Raw genomic sequence first — 18,466 nt, 5'->3', positions numbered from 1 at the left:
GATTTGTTTCTCAGCAGATTCATTATTGGAGTATAGGAAAGTGATTTTTATATGTTGATCTTGTAGCCTACTGTTTTGCTGAATTCATTTATCAGTACTAGAAATCTTCTGGAGGAGTTTTCTGGGTCTTCTAAATACAGATCATGTCATCAGCAAACAGAGATAATTTGACTTCTTCTTTTCCTATTTGTATCTCATTACTTTCCTTTTCTTGCTTGACTATTCTGGTTAGAGTTTAAAGAACTATCTTGAATAGAAGTGGGAAAGTGGTTATCCTTGCCTTGTTCCTGATTTTAAGGAAAATGTTTTCAGTTTTTCTCTGAAATGATGTTGGCCTTGGGTTTGTTATGTGTAGCCTTTCAATATTGAGGTAAGTTCCTTCCATCCCTATTTTCTTTAGCATAAAAAGCACACAAATGCATGTTGGATTTTTTCAAATGCAAAAATCCTTAATAAAGTTTTGGCCAACTACTTTCAAAAAACACATTAAAAATATAGTACCTCATGATCAAGTGGGTCTCATCCCAGCAAGGCAAACTTGGTTCAGCACATGCAAATCAATAAATGCAATTTACAGCATCAATAGTTAAGGTCAAGTATCACATGAGCATCTCAATGGATGCAGAAAAAGCATTTGAAAAAATCCAGCACTCATTCATGTTTAAAACACTAGAGAAACTAGGAATAGAAAGAATTTACTTCTGCCAGCTATAATAACTTTGTTTTTTCATGTAATTATTTTATTGTACTTTGCATCTCCAGGCAGTTTTCCCACATTTGGGTAAAATGTGTAGCAGGGCATAAGCTTAAAATTTATGAAAAGAGTAAAACAGAAATTTCTGGAGTGGAAGTTGGAATAATTTGAGGGGTATTTTATTACCTTTAAACATCAGGATTTAATTGAGATGTCAGATTTATAGCAATTCACATCTTTAATTTTCCAGATAATCTGGAAGTTAACATTTGATAAATGATTTATTAAAGCAAATACAAAGATTTTGTTAATTTATCATTTATTATAAATTATAATTTATTATAATTAACATTCAATGAGAGTAATGTGTTATTACTCTTATTGAAAATGTTAGAGACTTTTAAATTGAGCCTTGTGTAGAAAAAAAATGTATTAAGCAAAATTATGTGAATAAATATTCCCCAAAAATAATATAAAAAAATAATTTACCTCAACACTGTAAAGGATTTATATGACAAGCCCCAGAGAGTTTTACTTTCATTTCAGTTAACCACACCATGAATTTGAGTAAAATCTGCCAATGGCTTCCCAATGCACAGAGAATGTTGGACAAAATCATTCACATGGTCTACTCAGCTTCTGTGCTATCTGGCCTTGTAATCTCTCCTGCCTTTTTAAATATTCTTCTGTTTATCTCTTCAAGGTCCCATACTCTGAACTTCCACAGCCTGAAATCCCTACCTGCATTAGCCAATCTGACTAGTCAATGATTATTCCTCAATTCTTAGGTAAAATATTACCTTTGTAGATAAATCACCCACATAGCATCTTGTATTCTAATACAATCTTATGACACCCTATTTTCTCCACAATGACATTCATAATTTATAATTTAAATTTGTATGACTATTTAACTGGCCCTAATGAGGCTGTAAACTTTACAAGTGCAAATGCTATATCTGTTCCTGTACTTAAATGTAAACATATGTATATGTAATTTACATATGTATTTTATTTTCCTTTTATTTTAAAAATTGTGTACTTATTTATTTTATATAATTTTAATTTTTAATTTATGTTAATTTGTATTTTATTTTTAAATTGTCTTTTTATTTTCTTTTTTATATTTTTAATTGACATGAGTTAAAATACTTTTATGCATACTACTTCATGAGAAAGACAAATTATTTACAATTTAGAGATAAGAAAATTGAAGCTTGGTAAATTTAAATACATTGGTCTTAGTAACACAGCTGGTGATTTGTAGAGCTGGGATTCACTCTGATGCTGTCTCTTTTTAGTCTCTTTTACCAGTTATTAAGCTCAGCTTGTCTCAGAGTTGTATTTCTTCCAAATCACTGCAGAGCTAGATTATTTGAATAAATTAGTATATTCACAGTCTGCTCTAACTGAATGACTTTGTGGGTAATCAATAAATTCTGTCCCTCAATATTACTGTTCATAAAACAGGATGATTTTTAAGAAAATGATAATGAACAAAATTTTAGAAATAAAATTTTATGGTCTTTTAATTATTCTTCCTATTATAATTTTTTATTACAGTTGCAATGATTTCTGAACATTTCCTGTTTATAGGATATCCCATGATTTTGTTCCTGCTAGTTCCTTTTTATCTGCAATTCATAAATAAAACTCACACAGTAAAAGTTTCCACTTATTTTTTAAACAAATTGCATCCACTAGATACATTATGATGATCCCTTCCCACCTCATTTCGGAAAGATTACTGAGCATTATAATTGGTCACTTGGCACCAGAATCATACATGGAGATCTTTTTTCTCTTAGCAGCAAATCCCAAAGGGATGCACAACCTTATTTGGTTTCCCAGTATTCTTATCACTGGAAAGAAGATTTCTATGACTGAGCAGAAGGCACTTTGATCTAAGGTAAATTGAGAAATTCTTGACTTCAGCTGAAATTCAGACGAAATGACTATGTTCATGAAAGTAAGTACTGTATTTAATAGCTAAAAGTAAAAAGGTCAGAGAATCACAATATAGACAAAGAATGATTCTTAATGTAAGATAATTGTACATTTTGAAAAAGAATAAAGTTCACCTTTTCTATAATTATATCTAATGAAGAAGTGGAAGAGTCCCTGGGTGTCTTCTATTCTAGCTCCATTTTCTATTTCAGCGAAACAGGTAATTAGATGTGTCCCTGGTGGATGCTTCTTTCTCATAAACCCTCTGTAGCTATGGTTCACTGCTTTCCTTCCTGTTACCTTGTTAAGACAATTTTAGTGCTCATAGCCAGTTCATATGAAGAAAACCTACAGAGGGTCAATATTTTCTTGAATGTAGAATGTTTCTTTTTCTATATTAGGTAGTGTAAGTGTATATATGACCATGATCATCAGGATCATGCTGTGCACTTATAATTAATATGTTATGGATGAACTGTCTAATAAGTAGCAAAAGGAATGACACAGACAGCAGGTACATTAACCCTGGAGAGGATTGAGAGATCATTAAGAGGCCAAGTTCTAAGGTGTAATCATTTCCAGAAGCATCTACTTCTTAAAACATCCTCCAGTGGGGTGCAGTGGCATGCACCTGTAATCCCAGCTACCCTGGAGAAAAAGGCAGGAGGATCAAGAGTTCAAGGTCAGTCTGGACAATTTCCATGACCCAGTCTTAAATAGGGCTAGGGATGTAGTGATAAAGTACCCCTGGGTTCGATCCTTAGTTCTGCAGGAAAAAAAAAAATTCTTTTGATGAAGAGAGCTGTTGATGGATGAGTAGAAATGATTTGTGAAGAGAAACTTACTGAGCACCTCTTGACTCCAACATGCATGCAGTGCAGCCAACTTTAAGTTTATGAATGAATCGGAAAGTAAATGAGCTTAAGAAAACTCTCTTGGGCTGGGGATGTGGCTCAAGAGGTAGCGCGCTCGCCTGGCCACCTTTTTTTTTTTTTTAAAGAGAGAGAGAGAGAGAGAGAGAGAGAGAGAGAGAGAGAGAGAGAGAGAGAGAGAGAGAATTTTTTTAATATTTATTTTTTAGTTTTCGGCGGGCACAACATCTTTGTTTGTATGTGGTGCTGAGGATCGAACCCGGGCCGCACGCATGCCAGGTGAACGTGCTACCGCTTGAGCCACATCCCCAGCCCAAGCCACCTTTGATCTATTTTTTTTTTTCAGAAAACCATTAATGTAAACATATGTAAGCATTCACATTTATTTTTACGTTATACTTCAATAACTGTAGTTGAAAGCAAGCCAGGTTAGTGAAAACAAATTTCTTGCATTTCATTTCCAAATGGAATTTTGAAAACAAGTCTTTAGCTACCCATTAGTGTGAATCCATATATAAAAGAAGGTGGTTTCTCCCACTGAACACATGGAAATTCAGGCAGTCACAGCATAGGTGAAACTGGAAATCCTGGGGAGGTCAAGCAAACATCTGAGGGCTGGATTACTGAGGTGAGTAAAATCATGGAATCTGGAGAGCACAACATGTAGTCTTAACTTCAAATTTTCAAATTGCAGACTCACATTTGTAATGTGATGAAATCCCACTGAATAAGAAAGGTAGGTAAGAAATCAGAGTTCTGGAGGGGATTATATTATTTAATATTGGCTGCAGCCAACTAAGTTTAGAACCCAGGTCTCTTGATTTGTGGGCCCCCTGCTGCTTCCAGAAATATGCTCTATTAAAAATGTCTTTAGCACCTAACACCCTTGAGGAATGAAGGCAGTCAAAATATCACCTATTTTAGTTCTCTTTGCTTATAAATAAGATTTTTTTTGATTAAACTTAGCATTAATATTTAAGTAAAAGTTTATATACAGGTTCTGAAATTCTAGTGGAAAGAAATTGTCTTATCATATATGTACTGTTCCAAGAGTGCAATTCTTTATTTTTCTAGTTCAGTTTTCAGGTCATACATTAACACAATTACCAATTATTTTGTTTTATTTTTGTATTTTTAAAGCTTTGAATCTACTAGAAGAAATTCAGCAGCCCTACCAATCTGTAACCCTGGCCATCATAATCAAGCCCTTCCTTGATGCAGGTAGGTTGTCAGGAGACTTTTGAAGGATGTTGCATCTCCCATGTTGGCAACATTCCTGTCCTGCTTCTACCTCTGAGGGAAAGGGAACGCTGAGGCTGTATTCTGTCACTTCCTGTGTGAGATTTCTCATGCTGCTCTAACAGAGTAGTACAAAATTGATAGTTTAGAAAAACAGAATTTATTCTCTGGATGTTCTGGAGATGAGCAGTCTAAACTCAATATGGCTGAGCCAAAATCAAGGTGCCTACATGGCCAGACCCCATCAGATCTTTAGTGGAGGGTCCATTCCTTGCCTCTTCCGCTCTCTTGTGGCTTCTGGCACTCTTTGGCTGCTGGTTGTACCCCAGTCTCTGCTTCAGTGGCCAAATATCCCTCTGACTCCCTCTTGCAAGGGAGGTGATAACATACAGGTTCCACCATGCTAATATTCTTATAGGAAGATAATTTTAATTATTTTTAGTTTTTTTTTAATGATGTGCTATCAGTTGAGCCCAGGGCCTCAAGCATGTTATACAAGTGCTCTATCACATGGTTATATCTCCAGAGTCTTAACAACACATGGGAAGAATCTTTTCCCATATAAAGCAACATTCTCAGATTCTTGGGATTGGAATTTGAGTATCTTTGTGGAACTATGTATGGTATATTACTCAGCCTATCAAGCTTCCACAAGCCTTTCATTTTAAGCAGTTTTAAAAGAACTATTAAATCTTTAGAAAATTTAACACACACTATTGAAATGATTATTCAATAATTAATATTTTGACTTCAATTTAGGCTGCTTTTAGAGGTCATACTGGTAAGCTAAATTCTCAAATTCCTGTTATCTAGGTAAATTTATCCCCCAATTTTCTACTTTCTGCAGTTTGTTCTTAGTTTTGTGGATAAATAGTTGAATGAAATGTAACTATTGCCTTTTATGGACTTTACCAGTACAATGCATTTTCAATTATGTTCCAAATTAAAGTTAGAATAAGATTATGCTTTTTTATATAATTCATTATAAAAGGACGAATTCAAAGATCTAAAGAAAAATTAAGCCTTCCTTTCAAATACCCATTTTCATATAGTCCACATGATCCTCCAAGAACCCCAAATACAACCAGAAGAGAAGATATACAAATCTGACCATTTGCCCAGGTTTAAATTGTATATTCATTTTATTATTGTTGTTAATTTTATGTATTCTGGGTATTAACCCTCTGTTGGATGAGAGTGGATATTTTCTTCTATTATCTTTATATAGTTGTTTCCTTAGTTGTGTAGAAGTTTCTTGGTTTGATATAATCCCAATTGTCTATTTTTCAAATTTTATTTGTTGTGCTTTGAATAACATAAAGATCATTGCTCATTTCAGTGTCCTGAAGTATTTCTCCTTTTTATTTCTTGTAATTTCATAGTTTCAAGTCTTATATGAAAATTTGATCCATTTCAAGTTTTTTTTTTTTTTGTACAGGGTGAGAGATGGGGTCAAGTTTCAATCTTCTGTGTATGTATATTCAGTTTTCTCAGTATCATTTATTGAAGATGCTGCCCTTTCTGCAATATGTGCCTTTTGGCACCTTGGTTGATAGTCACTTGACTCTAGATCCATAGGTTCATTTCTGGGATCTTTTTTTTTTTTTTTTTTACTGGAAAAAAATGCTCTATATCATTAGAAATTAGGAGAATGCAAATCAAAACCATAGTGATGTATAATTTCACCCTAGTTAGAATATCTATTACACAAAAAAAATAAATGCTGGTGAGAATGTGAAGAAAAGTTAATGCTTGAACACCGCTGATAGGAAAGAAAATTAGCATATCCATTATAAAGAACAGTACAGAGTTCTTAAAAGACTAAAAATGAATCTACCAAATGATTTACCTATCCCTCTTCTGGGTATACATCCAAAGGAAATTATACCAGCATATAATATAAACCAATAAGACATCTGCATGCTTGTGTTTATTGTAGCAATATCTACCATAGCTAAGATACAGAATCAGCCTGGGTGCCCATCAATAGATAAACAAAATACCTCCCCCCACACAGAGTAGGTTACTAGTTAGCCATAAAGAAGACTGAAATTCTGTCATTTACAACAAAATGGGTGGAACTGAAGACATTATGTTAAGGAAAATAAGCCAGATACAGAAAGACAAGTACTGCATATTGTTGCTCATATGTGGAAGCTGAAAAAGTCATCCTGGATGTAAAGTATGGGTTACTAGAAGTTGGAAAGGAAGGATCAGATAAAGGAAGGCTGGGTTTGATGAGTGCATGCTGTATACATATGTGGAAAGGACACTGAACTCCATAAATATGTACAATTCATACATGTTGGTCAAAACCAAAATTATTTTTTAAAAAAGGCAGAGGAGCTCAAAGTGAGTACAGTCCTGAATGAGGTTGATAGATGGAGAAATAACTAAGTAATCCTATAACATTGTAGGAAAAAAGCAGACTGGCTCGTAAATCTTACTCTAATTCAATTAATTTTCAGTCAGTTCTTTTGACCTGTCCTAATTCAACTCAATAAGCTGTGCTCCCAGTCATCCAGTATTTGACCTTACCTTCCTGGGACAACCAAGACTACGATGCTATGTGCTTGATCACCTACAGTTAGACTACACAACTTGGTTTGGTATTTCTAAAACTGATTGTGAATTACAAAGAGGTAACACTTTAAGATCTGTCAATACTTGGGTATAGCAAGGTGTCAATAACCACAGAAGAGAAACTGCTAGCATAGCTGTTTTTTTTTTTTAACATTCTGGTAATCCATTATTGCCTTAGAAGCACAAATAAAAAATAAAGCAACATCTTCAGCACATTTTGCCATCAATTACTTCAGAAGTCATTTGCACTTCAAAAATATGTTACTCTCAAATTCAGTAATTTTTTTTTAGGTCTTTATTTTCAGAGTAATTTTTATTTAGGTCAAGATATCACTAGTTCCTAATCGAATGACAGGAAAAGCTAATGTTGATCTGACATAGAAGTTGTTTCTGCATTCTAAGTTTCAATCTCCTGTGATGTTAAAAGGAAAGAATGAATGCTATAAAATTAAAAAAAGAAGAAGAAGCTACACAAATCACCCTTTTACATAGAAGGGAAAATTAGATTGGAAATATAAGGTGATATATACCAACTGACCTCTCCAGGCTACTGAGAAGTGATTTCTCACCTCTCTCATCTCTAAAGGAGGGATACCCAGTTTAGCAAATACATTTCACAATAATAAGTATATATGCATCAGTTGTCTTTTTCAATGTTCTAGAAAGACAAAAACTCTGGGGAAAACATAATGGTGTCTTAAGCCATGATAAGTGTACTAATCTTTTCACAGAAAAGACCCTAGAAGCCCAAATCCATGGATGAAAAGAATTTCACTGGAGTGAAGGAGTTCATCCTTCTCGGATTCACAGCAGATCCAGGGCTACAACAGGTGCTCTTTTTCATCTTCCTCATCATTTATATCTTCAGTCTCTTAGGAAATATGACCTTGATTTCTCTAATCTGTGCTGATTCTCAGCTCCACACACCCATGTATTTCTTCATTGGAAACCTGTCATTCCTGGATCTCTGGTATTCATCTGTCTATGCCCCCAAGATCCTGATGACCTGCGTCTCTGAAGACAAAAGCATCTCCTTTGCTGGCTGCCTGGCTCAGTTCTTCTTCTCTGCTGGACTGGCCTACAGTGAATGTTACCTTTTGGCTGCCATGGCTTATGACCGCTATGTGGCCATCTCCAACCCCTTACTGTATTCCCAGGCTATGTCCCCAAGGTTATGTGCCAGTCTGGTTGCAGCTTCATACCTTGGTGGCTTTGTCAATTCCACTATCATCACCAGTGAGACATTTACTCTGAGCTTCTGTGGTGACAATGTCATTGATGATTTCTTCTGTGATCTGCCCCCCCTAGTAAAGCTGGCCTGTGATGTGAAGGAGAGCTACCAGGCTGTGCTGTACTTTATACTTGCCTCCAACGTCATCACCCCCACTGTTCTTATTCTCGCCTCCTACCTCTTTATCATTGCAGCCATCTTGAAAATCCGCTCCACCCAGGGCCGTCTCAAGGCCTTCTCCACCTGTGGGTCTCACCTGACTGCCGTCACTCTCTACTATGGTTCCATTCTCTTTATTTACTCCCGACCTAGTACTAGCTATGCCCTGGGACGGGATAAAGTGGTGTCAGTGTTCTACACTGTGGTGATTCCAATGCTGAACCCTTTGATCTATAGCTTAAGAAATAAAGATGTCAAAAATGCTCTGAGGAAAATGTTAAATCGAGCAAAGATTTCTTAAACAAAAATACTTGGTATGCAAATAAATAAATAAATAAATAAAAATAAACCAGCAATAGATTTTTTCTCCATGTTGTTATTATTAGCTTGTACTCTCAGAAATAAAGAAAAATTGTTTCATAATTATAAACAATATCCTGTGTTCACTTTCTTAATTTGGCACTTAAGAGATATTTTTATAAGAATAAATGAAGGTGGACTATTTGGAAAAACTGCTGTGTGTGCTAGCTTGACAATCTATAAAACTGCTGAGAATGTGAGAGGTTTGAAAGAAAGCAGATCTGTTAGAATTTTCAATTGACATTTTATAAGATGATTTTATCTATAATGTTTTAAACTGTAAATTAGCTGGCTATGGAATCATTATCAATGTTTGACTTCATATAGCTCATAGTTGAAAAAACAGGAACATAACCTATAACTTATAACTCCAGAGGCACTTATGTTGCTTGTTGAGAGAGAGAGAGAGAGAGAGAGAGAGAGAGAGAGAGAGAGAGAATGAATTAGCAAAATATGAAGTAGAAAAGAAATATCATTTAGAGCCATTATGTATTCCCAGTAAAAGAATATTGTCTCCACCAATTAAAAATCAAGGTTAACACTCTTTTAATTGTATAAGATAGAAAGGGACTTAAGCTTACTAAGAATACAGGAATATCATATACATAAATACAGAAAGACAGAGATTTCAAATGGTAGGAGACCTTCAATGATACACAAAATTATAAGAGGTTATGAGGGGCAAGGGGGAGGGGGGGAAAAAGGGGAGAGAATTGAACAACAGCAGAGGAGATAGAGAGGGAAGATGGGAGGGGAGGGGAGGGGAGGGGGGATAGTAGGGGATAGGAAAGGTAGCAGAATACAACAGTCACTAATATGCCATTATGTAATAATGTGAGTATGTAACAGTTGTGATTCTGCAATCTGTATTTGGGGTAAAAATGGGAGTTCAAAACCCAACTGAGTCTAATGTATGAAAGATATATCATGAGCTCTGTAATGTTTTGAACAATCAATAAAAAATGTATACAAATGCATATATATTCATAAACTAGCCACTTATCAAAAAAAAAGAGATTTCAAATAATTACATACAAGGGAAAGTTCAGAACAAAATCTCTACTGGGTAAAGTAGTGATTGATAGCAACTAAGAATCTACAAACGTTTGTATTTCTTTTCTCTCTTGTATGCATCAATTAATTAAGCATTAGAGACTATTTCATTGTAATGTTTCCCATTTCTTAATTTTAATAATACCAACATTAAAAGGCCACAGTGTTGATAACAAGTGTATTTATTGGTTTGCTAGGATTTCCATCAACATTGCATGGTTGAAACAACAGACACTTTTTTTCTCACAGTTCTGAGGCTAGAAATCCAAGTTCAAGGTGGTGGCAGCCTTGTTTTGTGAGCTCTCTTCTTGGCTCGTAGATGGCTGCCACATTAGTATGTTCTCAAATTGTCTTTTCTCTGTGTGTTCATGTCCCTCTTGTCTCTTTGGAGGTTCCAGATTTCCTTTTTGTAGGTATCAGTCATATTGGACTAAGGTCCTCTGTAACCACTTCCTTTTAATCTAATCACATCTTTTATTTAAATATATATATTTTTTAGTTGGAGATGGACACAACATTTTTATTTAGTTATCTTTATGCTGTGCTGAGGATCAAACCCAGGGCCTCACATGTGCTAGGCAAGTGTTCTACCATTGAGCTACAACCCCAGCCTCCCAATCATCTTTTTAATGGCCGGATCTCTACAGTCACACTGAGGCACTGGGAGTCAAGGCTTCAACATATGAATTATGGGGAGATGATTTCACCCCTAATACCAGGGATGGATAGTTGATTTCCAATGGAGGAGACAAGGAAGGGCACTCTGGACAAACAGAGGGGCATGTGACAGGGAAAAAGCAGTGAAATATAAGATATATTTTAAAACATCATAAGTAGTAAAATTTGGAGAGATTCTGTATCAGACATATTTGATGCTTATATAATAACTTAGAACCATTAGGAGCCAACTTTTAAAAATATTGCTCACTTGATCATATTCCAATTAACATATTATCCCACATTACAAGTGTACTCTAATTGTGTCTTTTGAGACGGAGGTACCTATTTCTGGCTGATGCGTGGAAAAAGTCTCAAAGGGCTATTGAGAAAGTACATATGTTGGGTCCAACAGAGGCACACCAAAACACCAGAAGAGAGAGAGCAAAGTGTGTCACTTCTAAGAACTGACCTTCCTGATCCAGGTAAGCTCCTGGGATGGGAAAAGTTAAGCAGTTTGGCCTTCCTGTGACTTTAGTTATAATTAGAATGGGATACAGAGTTTGGCTGGGCCGTCAAAGGATCATTGCTTTGCCAAACTTGCATGCAGATGTGAGTGGTCTCCCTCCTTCTCTTTCTCTCTCTCTCTCTCTCTCTCTCTCTCTCTCTCTCTCTCTCTCTCTCTCTCTCTCTCACACACACACACACACACACACACACACCTTCTAATTACAATTCTATCCAGTGATAATATCTGGTCCTAATATACAGTTTGAAATTCAGTCTGATATTTATGCTGGAACTTCATATATTCATTGACACAGTGAAAAAAATTTAAGAGGACAAAGCATTGCCTTTTTTGGACGTCTTTGACAGCTATTTTGTGCTGTCCAGATTAGTAAAGTGTATTATTTTAAGTCCCTGTAACTTATTTTTTGGTGCCAGACAGATGTTAGTTCCACAGAGTTCTTGCTCCAGGGAAGGCAGCAGCGACCATTCTGCTCCTGGGGAAATGCATCACCACAAGCTGTTCTACGTGGGATGCTTCAACATGACTGGTTCTGATCCTCTGTGTCTTTTTTCACATTCAGATATATATCAGCAATTTATTTTGAAATGGATTTGAGGTCTCAGCAATGAATCCTCTCTTTTATTTATTCTTTTTTCTTCTTGTCAGACAGTTCACTGTGCCAGGAAAATCCACTTAAGATAAATTTTTCATTCTGAGTATTTTAAGCTAGGTTAGGTGTAGATTGCATTTTAGGGGGAAAAAAAGTCAAGATAGATAGGAAATAAACCAGTTATTCTCTCTGCAATTATTTATCAAATGCCACCAAGTTACCATAAACTTTCTTGATAGTGTAAAACAGCAGTAAAGAAGCAGAGAAATGTAATGCCCCGAACATGTGATATTCCGGTAAGGAGAAACAGGCAACAAATTTAATAGACAAGAGTGAGAATGTCAGAGTTGAATAGAAACAGTACCAGAGCAGAGTCTGGGCAGAATGATAGAATGAAGGGTATTCGTGGGACCTGGTCATGGAATTTTTTAAAAGGCCCTTAGTCAGAAATAACATTCTAGAGGGGCTTAAACAGATGAACCTTGGAGATATCTGGGGAATAGACTCTAAAATGTTCTTCAGTGCTGGGACAGTATGGCATGTTTGAGAAAGTGGGAGAGTTGGTAGGGCTGGAGCAGAATGAAGGAGAGGGTGAGTGGTGGATATTGGGAGATCAGGTTCTATAGGCAGGGGGAGCCCAGACTCTCCATTATGGCACTTTCATGAAATAAATTGAGCATCTGTACAAGGTTCTAACACAGGAGTGATATTTATTGGACCATGCTGTTTGCTGTGCCGAGACTCTACTGTAGGGCACAAGGGTGCACACTAGTTAGAAGGCTGCTGGAATACTCTTTGCAAAAGATGATGGTATTTTGAATGGTGGGGAGGGAGTTGCAGTAAGAGTCATGGGAAATGGGCAAATTCTGGTAAATTTTGAAGGAAGGGATTTCAGTATTTTGTGATACATTAAAAAGTAGATAGGAGAAAAAGAGATTAGGTTGATGCCAAATTTTAAAATTCAGAAATAGGTTAGAATTTGAATCATGGCTGAGGGAAATGCACAGATAGATCAATTTTTGGAAGTGAGCATTAAGAATTCAGCTTTAACAATTCACGATAACATGATTGTGGAACCAACCTAGATGCCCTTCAATAGACGAATGGATAAAAAAATGTGGCATTTATACACAATGGAGTATTACTCTGCATTAAAAAATGACAAAATCATAGAATTTGGAGGGAAATGGATGGCATTAGAGCAGATTATGCTAAGTGAAGCTAGCCAATCCCTAAAAAACAAATTCCAAATGTCTGCTTTGATATAAGGGGAGTAACTAAGGACAGAGTAGGGACAAAGAGCATGAGAAGAAGATTAACATTAAACAGGGATGAGAGGTGGGAGGGAAAGGGAGAGAGAAGGGAAATTGTTTGGAAATGGAAGGTGATCCTCAGGGTTATACAAAATTACATACAAGAGGAAGTATGGGGTAAGGGAAGAGTAATACAAGTGGAAGAAATGATTTACAGTAGAGGGGGTAGAGAGAGAAGAGGGGAGGGGAGAGGAGGGGAGGGGGGATAGTAGAGGATAGGAAAGGCAGCAGAATACAACAGACACTAGAATGGCAATGTGTAGATCAATGGAAGTGTAAATGATGTGATTCAGCAATCTGTATATGGGGTAAAAATTGGAGTTCATAACCCACTTGAATCAAACTGTGAAATATGATATATCAAGAACTATGTAATGTTTTGAACGACCAACAAAAAAAATAATGATAAGTTATTGATTTAAGAGGAATGAAAGTTACCTCTGTAATCCAGATTTTTCTTAATATAGATTGAATTCTAGCATTCTATCAAAAAAAGGAAAAAGCAGCTTTACATGTATGAAGACATGAATTAGTATGAGCATATTTTATACACAAAGATATGAAAAATTGTGTTCTATATGTGTAATAAGAATTGTGATGCATTCTGCTGTTGTGTATTTAAAAAATAAAAGCAATTAAAAAAAGAATTCAGCTTTAAACATGCTAAGCTTAAATGCATGTATCTATTATTCATTTTTTAATACAGAATGCTAGCACTGGAATAAAGCTGAAGCATCTTCAACTGGTGGAAATTTTTACATAACAATCAAAATTGGGAAATGATAAGGTGGCTTTCTCATAGTTGATAAAGTCTCTAAAATGTTGCATGTTTGAATATCTGTGCATGTACATATTGGGGAAAATTATCATTACATTTATCATGTTTTCAAAGAGGCCTAGGCTCCATAAATATGAAAGCCATTAATAATTTACTGATAAAGAAATTAAGGAACATCGTGGCTAGAGAATTATGGAAAGGATTGTTTTTTTTGAGGGGGGGCGGGGTGAAAAAATGAGAATGCAAATCTTGAGGTGGAAAGAGGAAGGCAGTAGTATTTGGCACATTCTAGTATTGTCACTGCAACAAAATTGGTGATGATGTCCCATGTTTCCACAGATAGGCATGGCTAATCTGCTTTGCCACATGATATTTCAACAGGTGAGGCTATCTATTATTTCCTTTGGGTTTCTCTAAGAGATGTTAACATAAATTGGAATATAGAATGCTGCTTCTAGGGACAATGATTAACTTTTTTTTTTCCATATGGGCAAAATGTGCTCCTGAGAGGAAAGATTACTCTTCCAATTCACACAGGTGATTAGCATCAGGGACATGTACCAATTACAGACCTCTTCAATCCCATGCCAATGAACTTTGCACTTCTAAGACTGTCACTCCTGTATCAATTACATGGGAATAGTGACAAAAATATTAAACTTATGGATTTTAGTTAGATACTGAATGATATTATTTGTTTGGGCTTAAATTATTTGTAGAAACTTGACCTTCTCTCTTATTTTTTTATAAGCTCAGAACTTTATATAAGTAAGGTATTTTCCCTCTCATTCAGAAAAATAAATAGTTATTTTTGTGGCTATATTAGCTGTGCAGAATGGGCTGTGCATTTTACCTATTTAACTTTGAGATCTTCTCATCTTTTTGGACGTGAGCACATGGGGGTTGGCAGGTTGTTAAACTGCTTTTCCAAAATGATAGAGCTACCACTAAGGGAATCAGGCCTTGAACTTGTGTGTCATTTCCATTTTGCAATTCTGCCTATGCCAGACTTTTCTGTCCTCAAGCAGACTTGCTCATATATTTGTGGGATGGATCCCAAGGAATGACCCTGCTCCCATGTCTGGGGGTCATTTAATGTGTCTATAGAGTGTAGACCAGATGTATCATTATTCAATAAGTTAATCAGGGCTTATTCACAGACATTTGGTGGGATTCTGAAGTGAGAAGAGAAACAAAAAAGCTACTGAGACCCAATCTTGCAAACTACATGGGGCAGTCTATGCTGCAACCTATTGGCCAAAGCAACCCACCAAGCCTTCTAAGTCACAAGAGGTGGGAAAAACAGTCCACTCTTGATACCAGAAAAGAATTGTGACCTTTTTTGTTTGGTACTATAACACATAATTTTTTGATCTATTATTTAATTTAATTTCCCTCTCTCTATTTTAAACATATGAACTCTGGTCCAAAATATAATGTGATAAATTTTTGTGATATAATTTTATTGCATACAGAAGTCAAAATGATGGCTATGGCAATGTATCTTTTAACAGAGAGTTCCATCAAATTTATTTATGCATTCTTTCCATATATTGTAGTTTCTAAGTTTCATAGTTTTCTAAAAAAAGAGATGCAGCAGCTTTGGTACCAACTCATATTTTAAAAGGATCTTGTCTTTAGATTTCAACAGCATTTAAGGAGAAATTATTATTGAATAGAAATTTTTGTTCAGAGGTGAGATTAAGACTGATGGTCTTTGAATTCCATCTACCAGGATTCGATTCCAGTTCATATAATGCTTTCTAATTCTACCTAGAAAGTTTAATGCTTCATTTCTGTCTTCAGAAGATCAGAAGGCTAATATATACCACTGACAGAGGAATGAGGATTTCAGAGTGTCCACTTAGAGTGAAGAATTACTCCCTTCAATGCATTTTCAGACCCGCAACTTGAATGAACTTTACATAAGTATATCTGATCACAGTAATTCTTCATAATGGCTATGGCTTCCATTTCTGTTGGCTTACAGGATAAGAAGTCTTCTTTATGGCTTGCACAAGTTTAATTTTATTTATTTATTTTTTTGTTATCAGGGATTAAACCCTGGGGTGCTTAACCCCTGAGCCATATTCCCAGCCTTCCTTTTGTTTTTATTTTTTATTTTGAGACAGAGTCTCCCTAAGTTGTTTAGGGCCTCACAAAGTTGCTGAGGCCGGATTTGAATTTCCAGTTCTCCTGCCTCAGCCTCCTGAGTTGCTGGGAAGAGTTTTGTAATCTAGTATCTCTTTTGGCTCTTCCAAGACTCTCTACCCATCCATCTTTATTTAACCTCTCTCAGTTTCTTTAGCTCACCAATTTCTCTCTCATGTAAGCTCTGATTACTTAATTTTCTTGGGATAGAATTTCTTTCCACTAACTTCTTAACCCACAGTGAGTGTTATTTGGCCCAATTCTCATTTTTAAAGTCTCCTTAAATTCATCTTCTGGGAAATTGATGACCAGTAGACTAGACAATTTATTCTAATAATTATTTGCCTCTTGAAGTCAGAAAAACAAATGTAGCAAAAGCTAACCATGAATTCCCACCACCATAATTCTGCTCACACTTGATCAGATTTAGAACAAAAATTTCATCAGGCAAATGAATGACGGCACAGCAGCATAGAATTAATTGTGGGCCTTTGAGGAAATGAGAAATCATTATTGAATGATGAATCACGGGTGTGATCCTGTATGGTGAAGTCTTAGGTGATGAGAACTGGTGGACTATAGGGTCATAAAGGTAAGTTAAAACCCACTTCTGGAACCTTGGGTGTGGGACAAAAGTGCCTGTACTCTAAGTGTTAATGAAAGACAATGATTATATACTAAGAGTGAAAGAGGTGAACTTGTCTTCAGGTTTTCAAGCTGAATTGTTTACAATAGTATCAATCAAATCAAATCACTGAGCATCATTGCCTGTGTTTGAAATATTAGGCCATTCATACCTTCCTTCCTAGAAATAAGAACAGTGGATAAGTGAAGCAGTAGAGGACTCGAGTTTGCATTTCTGCTTAGAACACTGATTAGTTTTTCTGGAAGGTAAATATTTTGAATATGGAAATATAGTTACTCTAATTAGTAACTAATTAGTAAGTATAGTCACTCTAATTAGTAACTGATTAGTAGCTAATTAATTAACTAATTAGACACCTCTTCTTAGCTTCTCTCTGAGAACTTTTGAGATTCAGGATATGAAATTTAAAGGATTCGTGGTTTCTCAATGCCTTGCCACCCAAATTGGGTTCTTTTTATTGTTCAGCATCTACCACATCAGAAAATGCCTGAACTATGCATACAAAACTCCTCAGCTAGAGGAAAGTTAGTTCTAATGGATTTTCAGGTTGAAAGAGGGCTATGGCATTGCCTTAATTAGGCGAACACAAGAGAAAACAAGTATTCACCCATAAGAGAGAGAAATGATAGTGGTGGAGAGCATATGTTCTTCTTTCCTTAATTTTTTCTTATTTTTTAATTCTTAAACTTAAGTTTATTTTAACTGACATATAAAAACATGAACTTATACATATATGCAGTACTATGTGATATTTTCATGCATATCTACATTATATAATGTTTAAGGTAGGGTAAACACATCTATCTCCCCAAACATTTATCATTTTTTAAGGTAAAACATTCAAAATCCTTCTTTTTGGCTTTTAAAGATATGTAGTACATTGTCAATTTCTATGATCTCTCTACTGTATAATAGCATACCCAAATTTCTCACTCCTCTCTAGTTATAAGCTCGTATCTAAACATAGACTATTGAATAAACAGGTTCTGGTTTCAAATATCAGCTCTTCTATTGACTTGCTTTGTGACTTTGATTACTTGAACATTTTATGCTTCAGTTTCCTCCACTATATCATGAAGAGCATAATTCCACCTACATTATAAGGTTGTTCTGAAAATAAAGTCAGTTAAATTAAGTATAGGTCTATGAATAGAAACTGGTATATGATCAGAAATGTATTTATTTTTCTATTTGTACTAATTGTAGGAGGGACAGTATAATATACTTTGACACAATCCTTGATACACAAGAAATTATTCATGATCTATGGAAGGATACTGAAATTTGTTTTGAGTGCCAACTATCTATTAAAACTTGACCTTAGTGTTTTCTTCTATATATTTTTTTTTAACTCAGACAATCTTCCAGGAAATTATTCGTCATTTTCATGAATTTCATTTATTTTATTGTTATGAGAATAAGAGACTTGTCTTAAAGATGGTAAGTGAATTACCTAATTTTAAAATAATTTTTGTACCAATCCCAATGGTCTTTCCAAGTCAGACTGAAGTTCTAAAATTCTAGACAGTAAGAAATGAAGTTACTTCTTAGAAATTGCTGATTCAATTGATATACTTGTTATGTTGTTTCAAAAAAAAAAAAAAAAACACTAAGTGATGTTTATTCCCTGGTAACAATATTCAGGATTTCCCCTTTGTGGAC

General features: G+C 35.3%; 1 protein-coding gene across 1 annotated transcript; it reads left to right on the top strand.

Annotated features, from left to right (window-relative positions):
* Positions 1 to 8,090: 8,090 nt before the first annotated feature.
* Positions 8,091 to 9,026, top strand: LOC308638970 (olfactory receptor 9G19-like; the record flags this gene model as incomplete). Its single annotated transcript, XM_081276898.1, has 1 exon — positions 8,091 to 9,026. The coding sequence occupies one exon, from the start codon at positions 8,091 to 8,093 to the stop codon at positions 9,024 to 9,026; it is 936 nt and encodes a 311-aa protein (XP_081133024.1).
* Positions 9,027 to 18,466: the final 9,440 nt, after the last annotated feature.

Source organism: Spermophilus citellus (genome assembly GCF_964194105.1).
Source record: "Spermophilus citellus genome assembly, chromosome: 2".
NCBI classification, from domain to species: Eukaryota; Metazoa; Chordata; class Mammalia; order Rodentia; family Sciuridae; genus Spermophilus; species Spermophilus citellus.
The sequence above is the reverse complement of the archived record's forward strand: the minus strand, read 5'-3'. Positions and strand labels throughout refer to the sequence as shown.